At 38.0% G+C, this 23,891-nt stretch overlaps 1 protein-coding gene across 2 annotated transcripts; it reads right to left on the bottom strand.

Moving 5' to 3' along the window:
- Positions 1 to 1,509: 1,509 nt before the first annotated feature.
- BNC1 (basonuclin 1) lies at positions 1,510 to 23,637 on the bottom strand. 2 transcript variants are annotated; one of them, XM_054078147.1, is made up of 5 exons: positions 23,549 to 23,637; positions 10,894 to 10,996; positions 10,496 to 10,731; positions 7,344 to 9,271; positions 1,510 to 5,255 (listed from the first exon to the last, which is right to left on the bottom strand). In XM_054078147.1, the coding sequence occupies exons 3-5, from the start codon at positions 10,640 to 10,642 to the stop codon at positions 4,574 to 4,576; spliced, it is 2,757 nt and encodes a 918-aa protein (XP_053934122.1). In that variant the 5' UTR covers positions 10,643 to 10,731; positions 10,894 to 10,996; positions 23,549 to 23,637; the 3' UTR covers positions 1,510 to 4,573. The 2 variants fall into 2 exon arrangements, with proteins under 2 accessions (XP_053934122.1, XP_009555168.1); XM_009556873.2 differs by lacking the exon at positions 23,549 to 23,637 and adding an exon at positions 23,288 to 23,508.
- Between the last annotated feature and the right edge of the window lie 254 nt (positions 23,638 to 23,891).

The following is a 23,891-nucleotide window of genomic DNA, read 5'->3' on the forward strand; positions in this document are numbered from 1 at the left end:
TGAAGATTTTAGACTGAAGCAAAGAATCAGCTCACACTTAAAACGTGTCTGGATTGGCCTTAATTTATTGAAAAGAAAAAAAAGTTTCAAAAAATTGCAGAAGGATGCTGATATATGGTATCCCTTACAATTCAAACAAATGAGAGCTTTGCTAAAGACTCTGGCAAGCACAAGTTTGACAAACTCGTTTAGTACTGCGCTCGGCAGTGAAAAGCTGCTTATTAAACACATGCATCTGCAGGCAATAACGGCAAGTAATTCACAGTTGGTTTTACCAGTTTAGGATAGGAGCTACAGAGACGCAGTACAAAGGGCTACAAGTGCTCCTGTGAAGCTCTAAACCGGTGCAGAATCGGATGAAGAGCTCACCAGAGAGGGACTGTCAGTTCATGGCATTACCTTTCCTTTACCTGTTTATAGAACACATGGAAGCTGAAGGCTGCTCACAGGGAATGGAGCTTAACAGGGTGATGTTTCAACAGTACATTTGCAAGTTAGCAACTTCGTGTCATCCAAGGAGCGCCAAAAGGCACAGGCAGCTGGGGTGGGGGGGGGGGGGTGAAGGCAAGGGGAAATTAAAAGCCAGACTACCTTCAGAAACAAGCTAGCTGAGGTTACATGGAAATCCCTCTAGCCAGCAAACTGTTGAAGAGCTTTCCAAGTAATTCAAAGCTGACTTCATCATGCTATGCGTACTTAATCCAACTTCAAACCTTACCTTTTATATATTGTCCTGCCCTCCCCTCAAATGGAGGCAACTGGCAGAAAATGCTACTCTGAACAAAACCTGGAGCCTGGCTTTCTCTACAAAATCTCTTTGATCCAGCCTTCCTTCTCTTATTGCATTGTTGTCTCTTTCCCAGTTCAGAGTCAAACTCTCATTTCAGCTTGGAAATGAACACTCACTTGTAGGCTGAATGGAATCCTTATGGGCTGTATCTCAAACTCCAAGGGTGTTTTTAGTTTAGCTGCATTTCTTAAACCTATGCTTGCTGATTAATCAGAAGCTGCTTGCGATCCCTTTTCAAGGAGGACTTGGCACTCTCTTTAAAAAATCCCTGGACTAAGCCCAAGTAGTTTAGCTGGTTTTTAGGCTTCCCTATACAACGCAGGGCTTCAGACAGGTATTTTCAGAACTTGTTTCTCCACTCTGCTGGGTTTACACTGTATAACTTCACTAAAGATTCATCAGAAACAATAGCCTCTGGTTTTGCTGCAGCTCTTTTCAAAGTACTTAGAAGACTGGAGTTGTAAAAATGAATTCCTTACACTCCGTTCAAAATGAAGTTCTGCAAATACCTTTGTAAGCACTAGGACACTGCTTGTTCCAGAGCGATACAGGCTTGCTACCAAGAACTATTCAAAATACCTGTATTCTGAGAAATCGGATGCTCAAACGTACAGAGTGGCTATCTCGCAGTGTGCATCTGTGCCTTCTCCTTTGGAGTCACAGAAGGATGACAGGATCTAGTTTTTGAGGCTCTTGTTTTCTAAGAAAAAAACACAACAAACAACAACAAATAAAAAAAAATGGAACAATGTACTTTGGTAGCAGGGGTAGGAATGTCCAGGCCCAGTTCAAATCTCACATGAAGTTTTGAGCCTGCAATTGCACATAGTCGCAGCATGACAGATGTAAACATCTCTGGAATGAAGCCTTAGTCAGTGGAAGCTGCTTCAGCTTTGCAGACTGACTTTGAAAAGCTCAAAAAATAATGGTACTACTATTCTGAAGTGACGTTACTTCCTTCAACATCTGCAGTGAATATGTGATACAGGCTGCTATAAGCATCACACATCTTTAAAACTAACAGGAGATGTTAAGGCTTGGTCCAGGCACATTGTGGTCATTAGGAGGAGGGAGCTACACAAACGCTTCATGAGATACATATGCTGTACTAGGGGTCCTAAGGGCTTCAACTGTTCTGATAAATCGCCTGTCCCATCCAGATTGTGGAGGATTAACAAAAAGAAACCTTTCCAAAACACAAAGTATAAACAAGGCCCCAAATTATCTATCTTTTAGCACAGTTCTCAGTGACGAGATATTTACCTTCTATTTAGCTAATGGTGTTTAAGCTAATCTCTACCCTTGCCTACTGCACAAAGGAAAAAAAAAAATCAATAAGATATCTGGCAACATTTATTACATTATTTCTAGTGGCTCGTTAAAGTAACGACACTTCCTTATTATGGAATAAGTTAAGAACATTGTCAAAACAGTGCTCTCTAGAGATGGAATGTGTTTTCAGATTTTTTTTTAAATAAAAATTAAGAATAGTAGTTTTTCCAATCACAAAAGCCTATTTTTCTGAGTCAACCAGAAGCATTATTATTTGTTTTTATTAACACATAAAAAATTATTAGGGTATACAAATGTGTTTCCTTTTTGGACACAGAGAAACTAAATTAATGGGCATTACAGCATTGGTTTACATCACACTTTGTTTCAAAAAAACACCATTTATGATTAAACAAATAGGTTTATATATATATATAAAAAGAGCTTGAAATAGCTGGATAACAAATCATTGATTTATACTATCAAAAGGCTAGGAGCAATTGTGTCTCCTATGATTGTGCCCTTAGCTTTCAAACCAGGATCTCTACTGATATGAGTCCCCATTAAAAAGAAAAACACATCACCCAATTCCCCTCAAAAAACCCAGAACACCAACCCTCCCCAAAACACAAAGCCTCAAAGCAATGGCACAACTTTCCCCAGGCTAATGTTTTTTCCTGATAGCTTCAAGCACAAATGGATTATCTTAAATATCACATAAACCTACTGTAAATTAAAAAAATAGAAGATTACTTTACACAATACATGGAAACCATTTCTAGTGAGCACAAACATTTACAACTGTGTCATGTTTTTTCCTTGCATAACCCATACTCACACACAAACCAGTTTTCAAAAGAATTAGTGAAATATTCAGTCCACTTTTGTTTCTTTTATACAATGTGAAATGGTTACAATACCATAGTATTTTTTAGAATAAGTTAAACATCAAGACATATGGCGATAGCATTGTACTATTCTTTCTACATACACATGAAATCCAGAAATTCAGTCTATTTTTATTCAGTCACAAAAATGAATAAAGTCTAAGACCCAGTTATACTGGAAAACTAGACTAGTTGTAGAAATCACAATACTGTAAGCGCTTTGGTATAATATGTACAGATTGTGCTGTCAATATCATGCTTGCTTCCTAGAACTGATCAACAGATATCAACTAGTAAATTGGAGTAAAACAAAAAAGGTACTGTGAGACTTTCTTATTTCTTTTTCTTCTGGGAAATGATTCAGTCCAAGATGATGCACCACTAGTACACACCGCATTTGTATGATGTGACTACAAATTAAATATTAAAGTGTTACTTAAATACAATGCAAGACCAGTCTTCTTAAGTGCATAGAACATAATGCAGAATACTGTTAATTACAGGGACAAGTACAAAGATATTAAACATTTTAACAGATATGGAAAAATGTTCTCAAAAAAAGGTGTGAATAAGCATTCTTCTGTTGTCAAAGACCAAGATGATTTTCCCTCACCAGTAAGAGAAATAATATCTGCTGAATCATGAAAGATATCTACTGCATCCATTTTATCTCTGTCTATCAAAGGCTTAGAATTGCACCTTCAAACTCTTAAACAGTTTTGGATATTTTGTTGGGTGTTTTTTTTTTCTATTTTTAACAAAAACTTTTCTCTTTCTGAAAGTGGAACTCAAAAAGTGCATTTTAAATGAAAGGGTTTACTTCCCCCCCTCTATTTTATGGATGCATTTGCCATGGTTTAGAAATTTTAGCTTAACCTATTCATTCTTTTTACCACTACAACACATCAGAACATCTCAGATTTATTCCGAAAACCCTGCCAAGTTAGGTAGCCCCTCATTTTGCAAAGGAAATGGGGTTAAATTTTAAGAGAGCCAAAATACTGCCATCTTTATTCAAGTGAAATGTCAACTTAAAGAGCAAGGACTGCAGGATTTTCAGAAGATTTGGACTGTAGGCAAAGTCTTCCCAAATTTGTATTTTGTCTTTTGGATTTTGGTATATAGTAAACTGCAAACACCATGATGAACTAATACTGCAAGTCAGCTTCAGGCTATGGTCTGAGGAATGAAATGGCAGCCCAAAACCTCTCAACGCAACCAGAGGAAACTCACCTCAATCATTACTAATTTCTTACAACAACTCATTGAACATGTAAACACAAGGGACGATGGTTCTCATTTGAAGCTCCTACTATTGGCAAGTAATACTTCACAGGTATCAAATAATTTAGTTAATGTCTCTGTATTTCTCCCATTTGTAAGATGCTTTCTTTCCCTTACAAGAAGCTTTAGCTATTTAACATCAAACCAAACAATTGCACAAAAACTACAGCACCAAGCTTTGCTAAGTGAAACTGCTGGAGAGCAGACACAGGAGAAAAGAATTTGACCTTGGTTGTTGAGTGGGCAAGAAGTCAAATGAGTTTAAATAAAACTAATGTTAACACATTCCTTAATTGAAATGATTAATTCTTAGGAGAAATAAATTAAGATCAGCATGATCTTACTGTAGGCTAGTTGGTGACCCAGCCAGACTTTTGTGCAGATTAGGGTTTTGACTGTGCCTGTTCCGACTGCGAACAGATGAAAACATTGTATTGCAACCGGGGACTTTACATTTGTGGAGCTGGCGGAGATGCACAGTTTTGTAATGAGCCCTGAAAGTTCCTTTATTACTATAAGTTTTTTGACATATATGACAAGTTATTGGCAAACTGGAAGGTAAATTTGCAAAGTTTTGATTAGCTTTCTCAATTAAAGAACAGTCTTGGTAGAGTTCATCATTGGGCATTAGGCTGGATCCTTCACAGCTTTCATCACTATCGTCCAAGGGCATGGTGCATATTTCACTTCCTCCGTCAGAATCCCAAGAAGAATGAGCACTGCTCTCAGATTTAATGCTGGAAGTAGTGCTTAGATCCAGGACAGCTCCATCATTCAATGGATCATATCCATAACTCTCAGAACAGGGTTCTCCAATTTTGCTCATTGGAAAAACCAAGCTGCCTGTTCTGTTGACTCCTTTGAAGATTACAGAAGTACGTCCAACATGTTGTTTTAAAGAGACATCTTGACAAAACTCCTTAGCCATGTCTTTCAAGAGGTATGTTGCATTGAAATGGTTGTTGAATTCCAGTGTATCTTTAGTCAGAAGCTTATGATGAAGATTTAGGTTTGAACTATGTCTAGAAGAACAAAGACAAGCTTAGCAAGAAAGTGTTTCGCCTCGCTTAACAGCTGTTTCATAATGATCATTAACAAAGAAAAAAATCAATATTTACTACCATGCATGAACTACATATTTGTAATTTGACCAACTGCCATGCTGGCTCCCAGTGTGCACATGGATGATTTACACATCTGACCGGGTATCTGAACTTGCTTGCACTGGCATATATCAGAAATAACTCTATAGAAATCAATGTTTCAGATTCTCTGCTGCATTGTGGATAGCTGCCTGCTCCTCTAGATCTAGTGCTGGGCCTGGAAAAGTTGGGGGACAGACTAAAAACCAGTATATGAGATCAGAGAATGGGCTGAGAGTGGGAAGAAAGAAGATCCTTTCCTAATGGACAAAGCAGGAAAGGGTGTGACACCTAAGTCTGCAAAAAATATTGATGATCTTAAGTACTGTAACCATGTGCCAGGATGCAACTGTACACGTTGGTACAGAGCTTTTCTTTGACAGGAATTTCCTTGAATGAAGGAATATTGCATTTTATGCAATTTGCAATATTCAAATAGCCATCTCTAGATTAAATTTTAAACCATCAAAAAACACTAAGTCGCTGCTCCTCGTTGAATGCTATCAATCAGGTCACTGGGAACTTCCAGGCTTTGCGTAGATGATTCAGTTTAGGGGAAGACAGGGAAAACACTCATTTTTCCCCTTGCCATCATGGTTTTATACAAACCATGAACTATTCATAAGGGCACAGAAATATTTTGCACTTGCAGTCAGAGCACTCTACGTTTAAAGTCTAGAAAATTCTGCAAAGTTATTCCAAATAACTACTGTTTTGCACAACATTGTGAATTTTCTTGTGGGTTGGCTTTTTTTTGTTTTGTTTTGTTTTTTAAAAATAAACGATCTTCTAAAAGCACCTATGTTAAAATTTAGCTAAATATATCGCCGTGGGAAGGAATTTGTGGCACGTGAATGCAAATCTTACTGCTGGCCTTCTTTCCTGTGGCCCATATCACAATTACAGTGGAGAGGAATTCACATCTGGGAAGATGCAGGCAGCAGATCAGGGTATGAAGCTCTGCCAGCAGATGAATCCGTGCATCTCAGATGCAGCGGCCAGTCCTCAGAGACTGGCTCATCCTCCCTCTGGACTGCATCAGCTGGCTCCAGTACTCCTAGCAGATTACAGACAATCTAAACCTTGTGTCACTATGAACTACTATCCAGGCATGTTTTCTGCAGCTAAAAGCTGCTGTAACGCTGTTACAAGACAGTTAGAAAACTTCCAACGCTTAGTTGTGCTTTAACACATTTCTTATCTATCACTTATCGATTCAGAGATATAACTGTTGGCCAACAATAAAGCTTCAGTTCTTGTTTCTTAGCCTATGTGCCTAATAGGCTGAAATAAAATGATTTACAGCAACACAATACTGCAGCCAATAGTAAACTCAATCAAGCGCATGATATAGTTTAGGAATTGATATGTAATCTCATAGAAAAGCACTACCAATGTGGATACACCTCAGATGGCATTAGTTCAAGTAGCACTGTGTAATGTTGATTTTGTACTGACATAGAGGAATCCTGCTTTTCTTATGGGCTTTTACCCCACCAGTCTGTTCAAAATCCTTGAGCAAAGCAAGGGCAGCGGCAAGTGAAGATTTCCTGAATTGATCTAATTGCTTTCTCATTAAAGAACACTGTATACATTACAATACACATGAAAGTACATATTAAAGTACATATTAAACATGTAAGTCCACAAATGCATCTACTGGAAAATTGCTGAATTCATACCCTTGTGGCTTTCCCTTTATGTTCTAAAGTATTCTTTCAACTACTTCAGCCTTTATCAGTTAGGAAATTTTCATGGCTTTATTTAATACCTCATAGTCTAGTGGAAAGAAAAAGTTTCTTTCAATGGATTTTCATTTCATGAATGTTCTGATAAGTTATCGTACCTGTTGTACGAGGATACACAGAAAATCTTTGCAGGCCTCATTCCTCAAACACTCATTTTAATTTCAAATTAAGCTCCATTGTGATGGCAAAATAAATACAATTTTGTTTATAATTTTCTTACCTGTCTCGACTTCTACGAGAAGGGAAAGCAGCATTACAGCCCTCAACTGTGCAAATATGCATTTCTTTGAGATGTACATTTTTAAAATGCATTTTTACACTGTAAGGGTTTTTAAAAGTCTTCTTACAGATGTCACAATGAAAGCGGCTTTCTTCCTTCTGAATCCCTAGTGCATGTTGACTGACATGATCCATATCTTTAGAGTCTTCAAAACAAGGAATAGCAGCACCCCTGTTTGACAAAGTGCTGAAAAAGCCCCCGGTCAGCAAGTGGTGTTGCAATTCAGGGCAGTCATTTTTAGGAATCCTGCGCTTTGACTGCTCGTTAATATACATGGTGGGTTCAGTCATTGGTTTTATAACATCATTGTGGTGCTGGTTTGGATCTTCATACATAATCTCATGGGAAACTACTTTTAATGGTTGGTTTTCTTCTGGTTTAACCTCTTTCTCACAGTGATGCAATTCATTCTCAGAGATATCCTTGATGTATTGGTTATCTGGCGCAAAGACAGATTCAAAATACTTTGGGCCCTCTACCCCAGAGACAGATTTCCATGAATTACCTGAATGGGGGTGCTTTTCCACCCTGTCGGTCACCCGCTTCTCTGTCTTACGCTCACAGGTCTCAAGCTCTCCATCGCTTACCACTTGCAGACGAGTATCATCTTCAGAACTGGCAACATCACTACTTTCATTAGGTGTCTCAATAGCTTCTTTCTCTATCTTAATAGGCATACTTGATTTACGAGATTTCTTCTTGGGTAGCATGTCAAATGGCAATTCGTTTGAAATAAGCTGCTCTGGTATTGAGGAAGAAACAAGAGGCAGAGAAGGAAGAGTACCTGGAGTGTTAGCCAGCTCAGCTGGTGTGACAGGACTACGATAAAAAGGAAGAACAGGCTGTACTGTCTTCAGGTTTGGAAAGAGGACACCGTTCTGTCCAATACTGGGAAATCCAGCCTGACCCTTTGAATCTGTACAAGAGCTGGCATAGCTGCTAATAGTTCTGCTATCTGGAGTTAAAATTGTAAATTCTGTCCTTTTACTATCTCCAGGTCCAGCAATGGTCAAGCCATTTCTTAGATCCTTATCCCTGTTATTTCTATTCATTGGCATATGGAGTCTGGGGTTAGGATTTGCACTATGACGATTTCGACTACGCAAAGAGCTAAATACCATATTGCAGCCCTCAATCGTGCATTTGTGCTTTATCTTCAGATGAACAGCGTTGTAATGTATTTTCAAAGTACCTTTGTCGTAAAATGTCTTTTCACATGCAGTGCAGAAAACACGCCCTTTCCTTGGCCCAGCGCCATTTTTTTCAACGGATTTCATTTTGTTTTCTGGAGATAGTGCTGTCATTTCAAGCTTTGCTGCTGTATTATGTGAACTGGAATCACTTAAAAGGGCATCATCTTCTGTTTTAGTGGTGACATCTGGACCATTTATGCTTCTCTCATTTTCAACTTGAAATGGTGCAGAACTAGAAGTTAAGAAGCTGCTTTCAGAAAATGGTATCTGAACATCTTGTTTAGATTCAATGCTATGGTCTTGACCTTGCTCAATCAAATGTCTTTCTGGTGGTGAACCTATCAAAGGTGGAGGCACTGGACTGAAAAACTGAAACGGCAGCATGAAAGCCATGTTATTTACAATATTCTCAAAAGGATGAATGTTGGTGGGACTCATTTTGTCCAAGGAAGCAGAAAAATTAGGACTGTGTTGATTGCAGCTCTCAATGAATGCCCTAATATCCAAATTGGCAGTTGGTGGTGGTATTATAATTGATTGCCCTTCTTTCTCTTGAATTGCCATTAACTCTACAATGGACTTAGTTTCTCCAAAACGAAGAAACTGCTGCAAAGTAGCCAGTTCTTCTTCAGTGGTCATTATGCTCCAGTGATCCAGCACCTTTCCTGAAGCATCCTAAAGCAAAAAAAAAATTTAAATGAGTCAGACATTAGGTAAGGCAAACAAAACCAGCCTCCCCCCAAGCCTCTCATTTTTTTTCAGGGTCTATAAATAATTCTCTAGCAAAATGATGATATCATTCTATTTAATGAGAGATAAATGCCAATTCTGTGATATTTTCTTCCACATTTTACTACATTGGTGATATCGTTTCTTTATGAACTGATAGTAATACTTTCCAATAAACATTTTTTTCCACAAAAATTAAGACACAGCATTTGAACAACAGTTAGTATCACATAAGTACAGACAGCAGAAATGGAGCCATCAGACCAAGATTTAGCTCCTCATTTAAGTCAAGTATTCTTTCATTGCAAGTTTAATAATCTTCCAAGCAACTAAGATCAGAGAACAAATGAACCTGTATTGATCTATTGCCAGTGTTCACAGAGTACAGCTGTAATTACACTAGAGTGTTGGAGTTCTTTCAAACTCTAGCTATGCCTAACTTTTCCCAATAACTACAATAAATATTTTATCACAGAACATGTATTTGATGGCCTACTGAGATTTTTCACAGTGCATGTAAGAGTTTCTAAGATGATGAAGAATGTAACATTATAAATTTTTCATGTGGTAGAGGTTCAAGGTAATTGATTCCATATTTTTAATCCTAACACTAAAAAGCAAGATTATCAAGACCATTAAATATTGATTCATGTCATAATGTAAGATCATAATGTTACTTTACATAAAAGGTAACTTCCACAGTTGCAAGGACTGACAGCAGTGTAAGCACAAAGGGCCGAATGCATCCTTGATGTAGCTCCAGTAAGGTCAGTAGCACTACCAGAGATGAATATTGTCCCTGGTGTTTAAAATGATGGCATGTTTATTTATCAAGGTATTATTCTAGTGTATAGAAGTAAACTCACTGTTTAAATAATACTAGAGCAAATTCTGAAGCCTTTACTTTGACACATTCCGAGTAATATTTCCTTTTTTATCTTGGCTTACCTTTGTTGATAGATTTGAGCAAAATAGGAAGATTTCAGTTAAGTCTGACTACAAAGAGAGCTACCACCCTCTGTTTTCTGGCACTAAACTTGTACAAGGCTATTACTGCCTTTCAGATGTACCACGCTGTTAATGCATTGTGATCCCCTGATAAGATTAAACTAAAAAACATTATGAAATACTTAGCCATCATATTTATATTAAAAAAGCCCCTCTAAATACCTGTAGCACATATCCACGTATATAATCCTGTAGTGTCCAATCCAGCGCATGAAGAATCTGTATCACCTCTTCCTGCTTCAGAACACTGAAAAGTCGATCTAGCAGAATTTTAAGGCGCACGGGAATGGCTTGGGTTCCATACAACATGAGGCTACTGATATCAAAGACAACATTGGATTGAACTATTTCTACCTGGCTCGATGGGTAGAGGTTGGGAATCCTTAATTTGCTCAGGGCTGAAAATAAAATCACAAAATGTAAATAAATTCAAGAAACAAGAGGTACAGAAAACTGAAAGTGGCTAATATCGGGGGAGCATGGAGGATGATACACAAAAAGCATGCTATAGTGAGTAGGATCCTAAAAGGTTTTATATAGATTGTAAGAACAAATATTACCGTGTGCTACCCATCCATGCCGGCATTGGTCACATTGTCGCTGATTTATTTTTCCAGGTTTGAAACACTGACAACTACAGTTCACCAGAGTGCATCGGATAGCCTGGGAATCAATAGAAAAGATGATAGGTAATATATAAGCACCATCTAGAGTGTGCAGTTTATACAGTTACCATATAGCCATGAAATCCATATGAAGACAGAGATAACATACCAGCACATACCTATCAATGTGCAATATAGCAATGCAGGCAAAACCTGAGTTATGCAAGACTGCCTCTGCTTTAAAGAGAATCAGTCACCAGCTAGAACACTAGAATATTAAAGAAGCAAATTATTTAATGACATACGTAGCAGCACTTCTGTGGATTTATTTAGGCTGAAGCACATCTATAACAATAATAAACCACACTTGTCCATTCACCTCAGCTATGATGTTCATGTAAAAGGACTTTTTTTCAGCAAAGTTTGAAAACAAAGACATGCAGGTGAAAGCCCCACTCTTGAAGTTTTGCTGCAACTCCATACTGCAATATAGGAAGTTCTAATGAGCAATGCATTAGCTCTGCATAGACGTCATCCCTCACACAGTGCAGCATCCACATAGAATACATGTGTCCTGTCAAAGATATAGGAGTTCACTAATGCTTTTCAGTAGCAAAGCTCACCAAAAAGTACCCCAGCTCCTCCACAGCAGTCATATTTTATAAGAGAAATGCTTGAAAAATAATAGGCAAAATAGAGCACACAAACAGGCTGCACAGTTCAATTTGGGCGTCACTTTACTCTCACCAAAGTCATCTATAATGCAAAGCAAATTAGTATTCAGATATTCCTAATCAACAGGGCAACATGCTTCCTGGAATATATGCTTTCCTCTGTATGTGCCCATCTGCTGCAGGAGGCAGACAGGCAACGTTGAGGTCCTTGTTAAAGCTCCGCAGGGATTGCTATAGAGCAAAGCATTTGTAGGATTCTGTATTGCTTGGATCTGAAACTGAGCATAGTTCTTGCATAAATGGGATACTTATTAAGGGAGGGAGTGAGGAAAATGTGCAGAAAGTCTGCACTGAAATAAAAAAAATAAAAGTTAGATTATATGATTGTAACACATCTGCATTTTTCTGCAGAATGTTTTACATTTTAAAGTACAAAGAAGCAAATATGAAATAAGACCAAGTTATGTCCACTACAGGCTGCTACTCCTACTGCTAGGGTTTTATGCAAAACAGGAACTTCCACTACTTATTAATACCCACAGAGAAGCAAGACATTTAAAGAAAAAAAACCCCCAACTTCTTTCCAATGCTGGCATCCTCACATTGGTACTTTTGGAAAACATACCAAGCAGCAAGTTTTTGGACAATCAGGCTAAGAATAATGGACACAGGACACCAGAGAATGGTAATTTCTCTGGGATTTGCAATGGGCATTTCTTTAGGCTTGAAGAATGACTGACTGAGGGCAGAAGAGGACACTACATAGAGCAGTCTACTACAAACAAGCATGTGCAGGACATCTGAACACCTAGCTTTACGTGACTGGATTTGGACTGAGATTTTAAAATCTCAGTAGCTGGCTCATCCAGGAGTTAGCTTACAAGCATATCGCCAAATTGCAGCCACTTGATGCTGAGATTCATCTTTATTTGAAGGATTGGAACAAGTGGCAACAGGGCTTTTGAAATCTCTGAATCACTTTGCCTTTAATCTTTTAAAGGAGCCATTGCAAAATATAGAATTCTTGAGAAAAGCTCTGTGCTCCCTATAAAGTCATAAAATACACATCAATACCCTATGCAGTGTGAGTTGCTTCACCATAATGGAGGATGTATTTTCACCTGGATGCTAAAATACGTTCATATAACAATAAAAAGCCATAAATTTCTTATGGCAGGGTTGGGAAAAAAAAGGTATAGTTGGCTGATGATTCACTTCTATCACATGGTATCAAGAGTCTCTGTACACACTTGATATTCTGTGACTTGCACAGCCTGAACCCATTCCATAGGCAACCCTGCTAAGCTCAGTAAGCTACACTGCATTCCATGAATGCATCTTTTGCAGTCCCTCCAACAAAATTACAAAAGAGTACTTCGTTTTTATGCCAGAAGTAACAGAAATACGCACAATGCAAAAGCTGTCATGATCATAAATTAATTGAGATTTCAAAATTTTTTTCATTCCTTTTCCTTTGGACGTGTTCCACAAAATACTGACCTTTAAAACTACTTTTTCTTCTTAATTTGTGTACTTAGACAAGAAAGATATACCACAAAGAATTCTGCATTTCATAGATCTTTCTTCTGTATGGTACATGCATCTATTTTGTCTTCCTGTATATGTGTGGAAGACTTCACATGCGAAAACTAGGAAGGGTAAAAGAAGGACATTTTGGTTTACATACTGAAAGCAGCTATTAGAAATGGAGTGGAGTTCCCCTTCTATTCTAAATATGAATTGATCCCTTTTCAAGTCAATACATTACTGCTTCTGGACACCAGTCTTGGATTTAGATGGCTTTTATATCCCTTACTTATCAAGGTATACCCTTAAATCATGGATCTGTCACTGACTTAAAAAGTTACCTCTGAGAATCACAGGTGTGATTTGCAGGTTGGTAGCATTTCCCTTTGCTTGTGCTTGTCAAAGTCTGTCTCTTCAAACTGTTCTAGCAATATTGCATTGGTGTAGTCACAGAGAATATAAAACATGGCAAAATTAACTTTTAAAATAGTCAGTGAGCTGCAATTTAAAAATCATAATTCATTGTCTGACTTTAAAAGGCGCTTTTACAAGACACACTTTGATTATCTCCCAAATTAACTTATATCTAATGAAGAGAAACTTCGCAAAACATCATGAGATTAATATGCCGGTCTTTTGCCTGTTAATCCTACTATCCTTAATATGCTTATTCTAAGGTACTATAATTATATAAAGTCTTTTAATGAGCTTTATTATCCCAACAATTGGAATGCACACACAGTTTCATTCTCCAGAACAAAGGAATAACTTTCTATGTTGCATACATGTAAAGATTCAAAATCATAATTAAAGGATTGGAAATGTAGATGGAAATTAAAGTGGAAATTTTTTGAAGTGCAATCCTTTCATTCATTGCTCTTCTTTAGTTTCATTTTTGAGAAACATAAGGCTGATGGTTTAAAAAAAAATAATCTTATGCTATCATCATGGATCTAGTTATTCTTTCCAGTAACTCTGCCCCTCACAAATGGATCTTCACAAATCCATTATCAGCAACACTTTCTTTGTTTTTTAAAAATAAAAGCTGAAAATCCTGATCAAAATTTTTTGTGCTTTTACCAGGATTACTGTGGGAATTTGAACATCAGCTTTTTAATACAAATGATTCTTCATTACAAGAGAGATAGATCAGCCATTAAACTGGCCGCTGAAAAACATCTAACTACTAATCACTGAAAAAGACATCTTAACATCTGTTGCCTGAAAGTCATGACTGCTGACATCTTTTTTTGCCAGATATTGATGTGGCTTCAATTATGCTTCAAAAGTTTCTGAACGTTTCTTCGCAGCCTTAACAGCTAAAGAAAAACACAAGCTAATGGGACAAGTTCATTCTGATTCTGGTAGATAATCAGGCTTCGTTTCATAAAGCAAGTTTGAGATTGTCTACGCTCTCTCGAAGCCTTCTGGGACCTACGCTCACTTCCAACATACCAACAGCAGGTTTGAAAGAAGGCAGCAAGAAAAGAAGGGCAGTACAACTGTATCAAATCTCATTTGGTGTTAAGTGGATTCTGGTTTGACAGCACTTTGGCTTGGGAAATAAATTAAAAAGTAAGTAAATATTGAAGACTCTGTCAGGATCGAGTTAGAGCTCTCTGCTCATGCCAGAAAGTCATCCTGGCTCCCTGCGTGAGAGCTGCAAGTGCAGACACCAGCAAAACGGAAGAGCAAGTCCCTGATTACCCGGGTAGCATTTAGCAGCAGTAATGCACAGGTCAGCACCCTCACTTGTTCTGGCATCCAAGAAAAACTCGTCTTCTTTGCACAAAGCAAGCCCTCACTTCAGAAACTGCTTTATCTTAAGCTACTGCCCTTGCATGAAGAGCGCAAGAGCTTCGCTGCTCTGCTGTGTGGATTACTGACAAAATGGTGTCATTGATGCCAGGTTACAGGAATATCTTTTGCATGCAGAGATTAGAAATTGCTAGCAGTTTAAAATGCAAGTTTGAAGAATAAATACAAGTTACATGAAACAAATGTGAGAGAAACTTTCATTAAGTGAGATAGAACAGATACCGATTTCCCTGCCCTTTATTAAGGCTTCTAGCAACAAGTGTATCTCCTGTGGCCATCTCATCTTCATTTCCCAGAAAAACTAATCCCACAGAATATGTGCAACCTCCGAGATACGTGCTACACCGAACATATATTTTATGGGAAAGAACTGGGATGTGTCCCATTTCAGCAGAACAGACTCGTGATGGCTCCACAGTACGAACGCTTGTGGAGGAAGAGCAAGATTTATAACGGGGGAAGATCAACTCGTTAAAGCATTTGGATTTTTTTTGTCTGCCAATCAGCTAAAACATGAAAGCCTTTTTACTTCCTAGAGTACTGGCAACAAACTTCTCACATAGTAAGAATAATCTGCATAAATTAGGCTCTCTTTTTGGTTTGTAGAAATAAAATTAAACATGAGACTTACGCCTGGTTATTAAGAGATATTTTCTTGCTTGTATCTTGATTTGCAAGGGATGTAAAATGATGTATCCATTTACCATCTCTTAAATTAAAAGTATAGTCTACAGCTAAATCAAAGGCCTAATCCAAATTGGTGTGCATCTTTTAGTAAAGAAAACAGTAATTATACACGAGTGCAAAGTTGCCTTCCTGTCTAATTTGTTTTCTTTCCTGTTTTTACTGTTATCCACTGGCTTTCTTGCAGTTGCAAAGTTTAAATAAGTCTTCCTTTTTTATCCCCCAGTTACATTTGATTACTTCTGCATTACAGTCCTTTGAACAACCACTGGAAAAGGAGAGACAAGTTAGAAAAACTTTATCCTAAGCATCTCTGTCAATGCCATAATTTTCCACATCATTCAACCAGCAACACTTTGCTTTGTCCATTTTTTGTCAAGCAACTTTTGCCACTTCCCCACGGGATATATTCCACTGACACATAATATGGCCTGTCAGTTTTGTCATGATTTAAAACAAGTTCTCAATTTACATTTACATCACTGTATCACGACCCAGCTGTGCCTATCTGTATCACAGCAATAGTATTTGTTCTTTTCAGCTATCCCACGCATACCTGTAGAGTTCCATCTTTGCCACGCTACAGTAAATACTCAGCCCTTGCGGCTGGTCTTCCCAAACACAGACTTCAGTTTTTGATTCTCTCTTGAGCTCCCTGCAGTTTATTAGAACTAAAATATATTACAGTTTATTCAAAGCGCACTCACAAAAGCTGTTGGGCTTCTCCAGATGGTGTGAGTACTTTTGGGGGATGTAGCCCAACAACTAAGCCTAAACTGCATGTTGATATTGTACCTGTTAAGAGTTTAGATTAAGCATCTTATATCTCTCTTGTTTCTGGAAAGCTTTAACTATTCCAAGCTTAGTAAGGCTATGAATCCTATATGCCTACAGAGAACATTAGGAGGGCCCCTGCAGCATCTTCAAGGAAAGATGGCCCTGGGCCATTTTCTTCTTCCCAACACGTTCACTTCAAAGAGGATGGCTAGAGGATGGACAGAATATGGAAACCCTTCACTGCTTGTAAGTAGAGCTGGGAGGACACACAGAGAATGGGGAAAAGGGAGACACTCGCCAAGCAATAGTGCACTACAAAGCACTCTCAGGTGTACAGGTTTAACAGCAAGGTCAGTTTGAGAGTTGCTTTGCACAAAGCAGTCTCAGTCCATGCTACAACTTGCACACGTTCATCCTAGTGTTGTGGTGTCTTCTTCTGTCACGTGTTTAAGGTTCTCGGTTATGGCTGAGATCAAAGCTGTACTGGTAAGGCACACACCACCGAGAGTACACATACACTGCCTGCCTTTAACAACAGAAGTCCTTGAAACAAAGGGATTTCCACTCATGTATGCTTATGCCTACTCAAGCACATTTGATTGTTGCCAGTTCTGCTGTTTCTATACTGAAGTTTAAAAATACTTAAGACTAAAATAGTTACATAAAGTTATCAGAACAAGGAAAAAGTCCTTGTAAGATTTCTAGCTATATCGGACTGAAACCCGTGCACTCTATTTTCACAGCCTTATTTCACAAAAAATGTTTCATACAAAGTAACAGCTGCTGTTCATATAACTATTTAATAAACATAACAACAAACATCTTTCATGAGAAGCAAACAAGCCTTACAGTTTGTTGTATCCAAAAACAGTCTGATATGTTCTGTATTTTGAGCTTTTAATTAAGTAAAGTCGCACGCACATGGATGTAACAGAGTAAACAGCACTGACCAAACAGTTCCAACCTTCGACATTAACAGACAAGTTTAAAATGCTCACCCTAGATGATTCATTTGTCAAACTGCTTATTAGTAAAGTAATTTAGCAAAATTCTTGTCTCCTGCTTAAGAGGCCAACTAGGAGAGAGATGAAAAAGATGGAGATGGGCCACAACTTGCCTTTTACAGTGCCATTAAGCACAAAGGTACACTCAAAGCTCCTAAATCCACGACGGCTCCTCAATAACTGGGCTTTCATACACATTGACCACGTATGTTCCTACCAAGCTCAGGAGGTGCAAGAACCTTCGAAAAACCCAGAAAAATACTTTTGTTTTCAGAGCCAAAAGTGGATTTAGGAGATGAACTTAACAACTACCGCACGAAAATTTTGGCTGGTGTTGATACCATTCAACTCCCACTTATCCCTTCTCTGTGGGGAAATGATGTTATGATTTTTTACTACTAAAAGAACACAAAGGCCACAAGCTGAATGCATTTTCTAGATAAGAACACAGAATATACCCCATTAATTATCCAGATCCCTATGTATATATCCATATTGTTTATTTGGGGTCAGATACCAAAACCTGACCTCCTTTTAAACAGCCACAGCCCGAGAATACATGTAAACAGAGAACTTACAACCCAGATCCTGCAGCAAGTTGCATTATCCCATTACCCTATCCCTCTGTGGAGCTGAATAAAGCCAATTTTGGCCTAGGATTTGACCAAATCTCTCTCGTGTGGGTACACCTTGAGCTGAAAATGTTTAATTGTCCTTGTAATAACTGCCTAAAACATCCTCAAAACCAGACAAAAAGTGAGGGGGGGGGGAGAAGAAAAAAAACTCAGTAAGATGGAGCTGAAATTAGGTAATAGTTTCACCTGATGGCTCCATGCCATCAAACCAACCATGCTCCTGGATTTAAAGACAATTTTAACCACCTACTGAATTATGGGCCATGAGTCCATGCTGCCACTTTGTTAAAAAGTTTTTCTATCTGAGAACAGTCCTGAGAGCAAGGAGCTGAGATAAGAGATTAAACTAAATGCCAACTCCCAAGCCTACAGCGAATTCAGGCTCAGCCACAGCTTTTGTGGCTAACGGAGAGGAGCTCTGGGCAGTCTTGGGCAACGCAGCTGGCGAGGAAGCAGAGGAGCCGTTTCTGAGAAAGGCAGCACACTACAAGGCCAATCTTTAATCACAGCATAACTTGTGGGATGAAAATCACTCCTCATGCATGTCACTTACCCTAAAGGGCCTCTTAGGGCAACTCTTGTTAATGGCACTGTCAAAATAATTATAAAGAGAAAAGAATGTGTGTATGTGCGCTCTCAAACTGCTGCTCTTGAAACAAAAAGCACTGGACAGTAAAACTTATTTGCTGTTCAGCAACGTGCTGGTAGATACGCTGGTTTACGCTGTCATTAATCTCCCTTGTTAACGACAGGTGTGTGCTGACAGACAGCTTGGTCAAACTTGGGAATGTGTTTCGATCCTCTTTTATGGTTTGGTTTGGAAAAGAAAACAAGAACTACTAATCAAGGAATGAAAAACGTCACATTATCACTACCTTATTATTGGTATTTACTTTTGATTCTGAAACAGAGTACAACGGTACAGTCCCCATGGCATCCCTGCCTTAGCCTGCGCAGGTCAGAAACGTTTGGCTGAGTATTAAGCAGTTCCTAGCACAAGATACTGAAGTAACGTCTCGTTTTAATAAATCTACAGGAAAAATCATTCTTATTAGTGCATTTCAAAAACGACCAACAGATTGCTGCATAGTGATGAGAAAAACTGCTCAGGCTTCAGGATAAAGATAAGTCATTGGATAGAAATGGTGTGAAATTTCTTAGGATAAAGCACTAGATGCTATTTACTCTAGCAAAGAAAATGGGCACATCTATTTATCTGTATTGCCATGATATGCATACCATGTTAAATGCTGAAACTACAGACCTATCCATGAACTGAATGTTAAATATTTAACTCAGCTCTATGTTAGCGAGAAATAAGTGTTATAAACACAAATGCACAAATATCAGAGAACTGAATATTACTATAAATCAACTGCAGTCCCTTTAAAATACATCTTCTAACTTTTTACCTAGTTTATAAAACGTGCGCAATGTGGGTAAGTTAATTCTTCAAAGACAATCCTAACTTTTCAGCTCCTCACACCGCTGCTTAAGTCTCCAAGCCATAAAATATGCATGCCTAAATGTTCTCCTTTTTTTCCTGTTCGACTGAAGAAACAGATTAAAGAATAAAAGAAAAATAACAGCTGTCTGAAATCTTTAGCATTACACAATTTCATTTAATGCAATTTCATAAATTTTAAACCCAAACAGTGTTAGTACGTACACACACACACACACACACACACACACACACACGATGCTATCTATGATGTTACAGTTATGCAATATTTTACGCAACAGTGTAGCTCCATTGGTAATTTCACAATGTAAAAGTTAGTATTCCTTTTCATTGAACACAGGTGAGGAAATTTTTAACTGACTTTCAGACATCAGCTACTTTCTAATGGAAAAACACCCTTTTATCACTGCTAATAAGCTATATTTGAAATTTGAAGTTAAAAGTTCGCATTTTGTTGTTTGTTTTGGGTTTTTTTTTTGCTGGTTGTCTAAAGAAACAAACCTTCCATGGTTTTAAAGTATGAAATGAAAATGTCACTGTTATTTAGTCTTTATTGCAAATTGACATTTTTCCTCATTCCCTCAATAATACTTTTTTCCCTAAATACTGAAATTTCAATCCCTAAGCAGATTTTTTTAACATAGAAATCAGTGACAAAATAATAAGAAATAAAACGTAAAAATAAGAAAAGCAATGACACTTTCCGTAAAACCTCAACTGTAGCATCTGCCAAGACAAAACCTGCTGGCTGCCCAGCACATAGGAACTCTAAGATTTCCTGCACCACTGAAGCCAGGAGGGGCAGGAGATGACCCAGAGGGACAAACCAATAGTTTTTCTTCCCTGCATTTGGTGGATGTGTTGCTGCAATAATGAATTCAAGATCTCTACCTAAATTTTAGGTAAAATCTGCATGTTTCCTAAATGCCAAGGCATACAAAAAGTGCTTTTAAAACATGCACATGGAGCAGAAAACATAATCTCAAATAAAATTTAAACATTTCTGTTCTTATCAGAGGTGCACTTAATATTATCATAATGAAGTCTTTATTACTGAAAAATAAACCACTGGCTTGTTTGAATGGAAAGAGAATGACATGCTCGATGTTGTATGAACAGATTTTTTAATTATATCATGGAATCTGAAAGTCAAGACTTTTGGTATCAAAAGGCCAAACCTTGTTGCAGCCTAAGTAGGCAGAATTTCATCTCAGTTATAGTAAAGTCTACGAAGTAGCCCAACATTTTAACAACTTTTCTTGTTTCTGTGAAGATTTAGTTCTCCTGCAGGTTTGGATATGTCTGCAGATACCATTATTTTTAGGGTTCTGAATATGTTGTACATGAGTTGGTAGTTCAAAGAATAAATAGAACAATTACTTCTTAAAAGAAAATCAATAAATCAAAAATCCATACATTGAGTATAACAAAAATGTATTTTCCACAACATAAGATTAGTTACTTTTTACATGTTCACCTATTGTTAAAATAAAAATCAGATTAAGCTGCAAACTATGAAAATCTCTAGAGTTTAATTCAAACAGCAATGTACAATTATATAGATTATAAAGAAAACATTAACCTTGTAGACATAATGGTAAATAGAGCAAATGGAATACATGACTTTAAAAGTCTGGGCTTTTTCCATTTTTTATAAAAGAAGAAACTGGAAAGTATTCTTCAGTGTGTATTGTTCTAATCACTAGAACAAAGAAAACCAACATGCACTGTTATTAGCAGTTAAAATAATGGTAGCCCTACTTTGTCCCCTGGCCTGGAGTGGAGTGAGGCTCCCCGTCTCCCACTCCCCCAGCACTGAGAGCTCAGCTACAATTTGAGTATTTTTAAAACCAAAGTACAGAAACAGAGATTCTTGTCTAACCCACACTTGCATATTTTTCAGCAAACTGTAGTAAACAGAACTCCTTTTTTTTCCAAAAAGATGTTAAAAATAGAAGCATATGATCTTTTCCCACCTAGAATTGTATCCTTACAATTAAAGACTATTAGCTGGCATCCCTTTTAACCGTCAAACTCAGACAGTGGCAGTTCTATAGCCACAAAGAGAAGCAGTAAATGAGAAGAACATGTTACTACACTGCATTTGAGAAAGTTTGGCTCCAAGCTATGCACTGATTAATATCAGATCTCCTTCTTTACTTGCCTCTTGACAATCTTGTCACATCTGGCTGACAAATCCTTACAAGCTTATCCAAACCAAGGCAGCCCAGATCATGCTCTGGGAGTAGCTTGAAGGAAGCGGCAACACCAGCCATGCACTGATGTGCCATCATGAAACTAATGAAGCTGACTTCACTTGCAGACTGCAGGAACACGAAGAAACACAACACGCCTCAAGGTTTTGCAACATAACGCAGAGTTAGCACACCGAAAGATAAGGCAAACAATCAGCTCCCGAGGTTCAAGAAGCCAAGTAGCTACATGAATTACAAAAATTTATACAGAAATCGCTTTAACAACAATCTCAACTAAATGAGCACAATAAACTCCAACTTCAGATGAGATGTGAAAATTGGCTGCTAAATCAAACCATTTCAAACAATGGTTTATTTTAAATTAAACCAAACCCAGCTCATTTCATTTTCTCTCTCCCACATCCCCAAAACACCAGAAGGTTGCCTGGCTCCCAGGTTAATCAAACTGAAAAACATTTAGAAAAATAAACAGAAAAGAAAGAGAGGGTTAAAAATAGTGTCACTTTTTATCCACAGGATTTTACAGAAGGATAAACCACAGCCTGTGTATACCAGTAGCCCTCCCCTGGGTTAGCGACCTGCCCTCTCCTCATTTTTAAACCAAGGATTTGTTACACAGAGGACTGGGACTATTTGGCCAATTAATAAACCAGAAAGTAAAATGCTGTATCTTAAACAAATCTAACAAAACCTCATTATGTATGAGCTGACAATTAAACTCTGTTTATTTTTCTATGTGATTAAAAAAAAAACCAACAAAATAAATTAAATAAGCTTCTTGCATTCTGATGCATATAACCTCTTAATTAGCACAATATATTTAAAAACCAGACCCCCCCACCTCCTCAACAGACATTCATTCTCTTCCCCCCCCGCCCCTTCCCCCCCCAAAATACAAACAGACTGATCCGAGGAAAAGAATTACTGGCCTTATTTTCTGGATGCTAAATAGTCAATAATAAACTGTATATAAAGGGCACACATTAGACTCCACTTTAGTGGTAATTTCTAAAGAACTTCGTAGTGAAATTACATTGTTGTCTGCTCTCCAGTGCATTTATACGTCATGATAATGATAATGTATCTGCTTAAAGCACTTGACTCAGAACACATCTGAGTCACAAATCACAGATTTTATTGCTATTACTGTATATTGAGGACTTGTACAATTAAACATTGTCAAGCATTTATGATTTACATGCTACTACTTCAATTGGAAAACAATTACACAAGTGATGGCTCTGCTTATTATAATCAGCCTGCAATTCTGCATTACTTACTGTAGAACAGAAAAGTCATACAGTTGTTTACAGTGCACAGCAAAAAGAAAACCAGGATTTTTTACACAAACTAGTTTTGTGCTTTCACAGTATCTTTTAGTAATTAAGAAACATAGAGCCCAGCTCCCTACAGCTCTCATCCCCATTGTTCAGTATCCCAAACACCACCATTACAAGATTTTTTTTATATCTCAACAGCGCATAACCACAAGTAAAAGTTGCACAGTAAAAACAGACATTCATATAGAACTGCAAAGAACTTTCCTTACCTCAGACATTCTTACTGTGCTTATGTTTCCAGAGCTATAAAACAGTTTCCCATTCCCTCAGTGAGTTGTACAAAGAAGTACTGGAAACACTCCTGCCTGTACAAGTACTAAGGCAGAACCATCACACGCCTCTTTACTCTTGTCTGACTCTGAGCACCTCAAGGTCTGATGTATGCTCAGGCTGTGCACAGGGGAGTGAAATAAGATCCTCCCCCTTGGTGTTCTCCAGACCTACAGTACGGAGTTGAGTCTGCCCCTCACCTCTGCAGCCAGCGCTCACCTCGCTGCCCCGCAGTGCTGTGCTCCGGCGCGCTCCTCCGGGCGCAGGGCAGCCCCTCACAGCTGGCTGGAAGAGGGCACGACACTCATCTTTCACAGAGATTTGATCAAAAGGAGTCACGGAGGCTTGAGGCGCTCCTAATGCAGTGCGAAGAGATTCTACCTCTGCTCTGGCAGCCTAAGTAATGCATTAAATCAATGCAGCTGACCTAAGGCCTATTACAGGTTTTTTTTTTTTCCTCTCCTTCTCGGAGTGTACAACTATCTGCAAATAAGCTATGAGGTACTTATGATTAAAATTACTTATTTTTAGCGACAGAGTGTT

This window comes from Cuculus canorus, chromosome 12, assembly GCF_017976375.1.
Source record: "Cuculus canorus isolate bCucCan1 chromosome 12, bCucCan1.pri, whole genome shotgun sequence".
In the NCBI taxonomy this organism is placed as follows: Eukaryota; Metazoa; Chordata; class Aves; order Cuculiformes; family Cuculidae; genus Cuculus; species Cuculus canorus.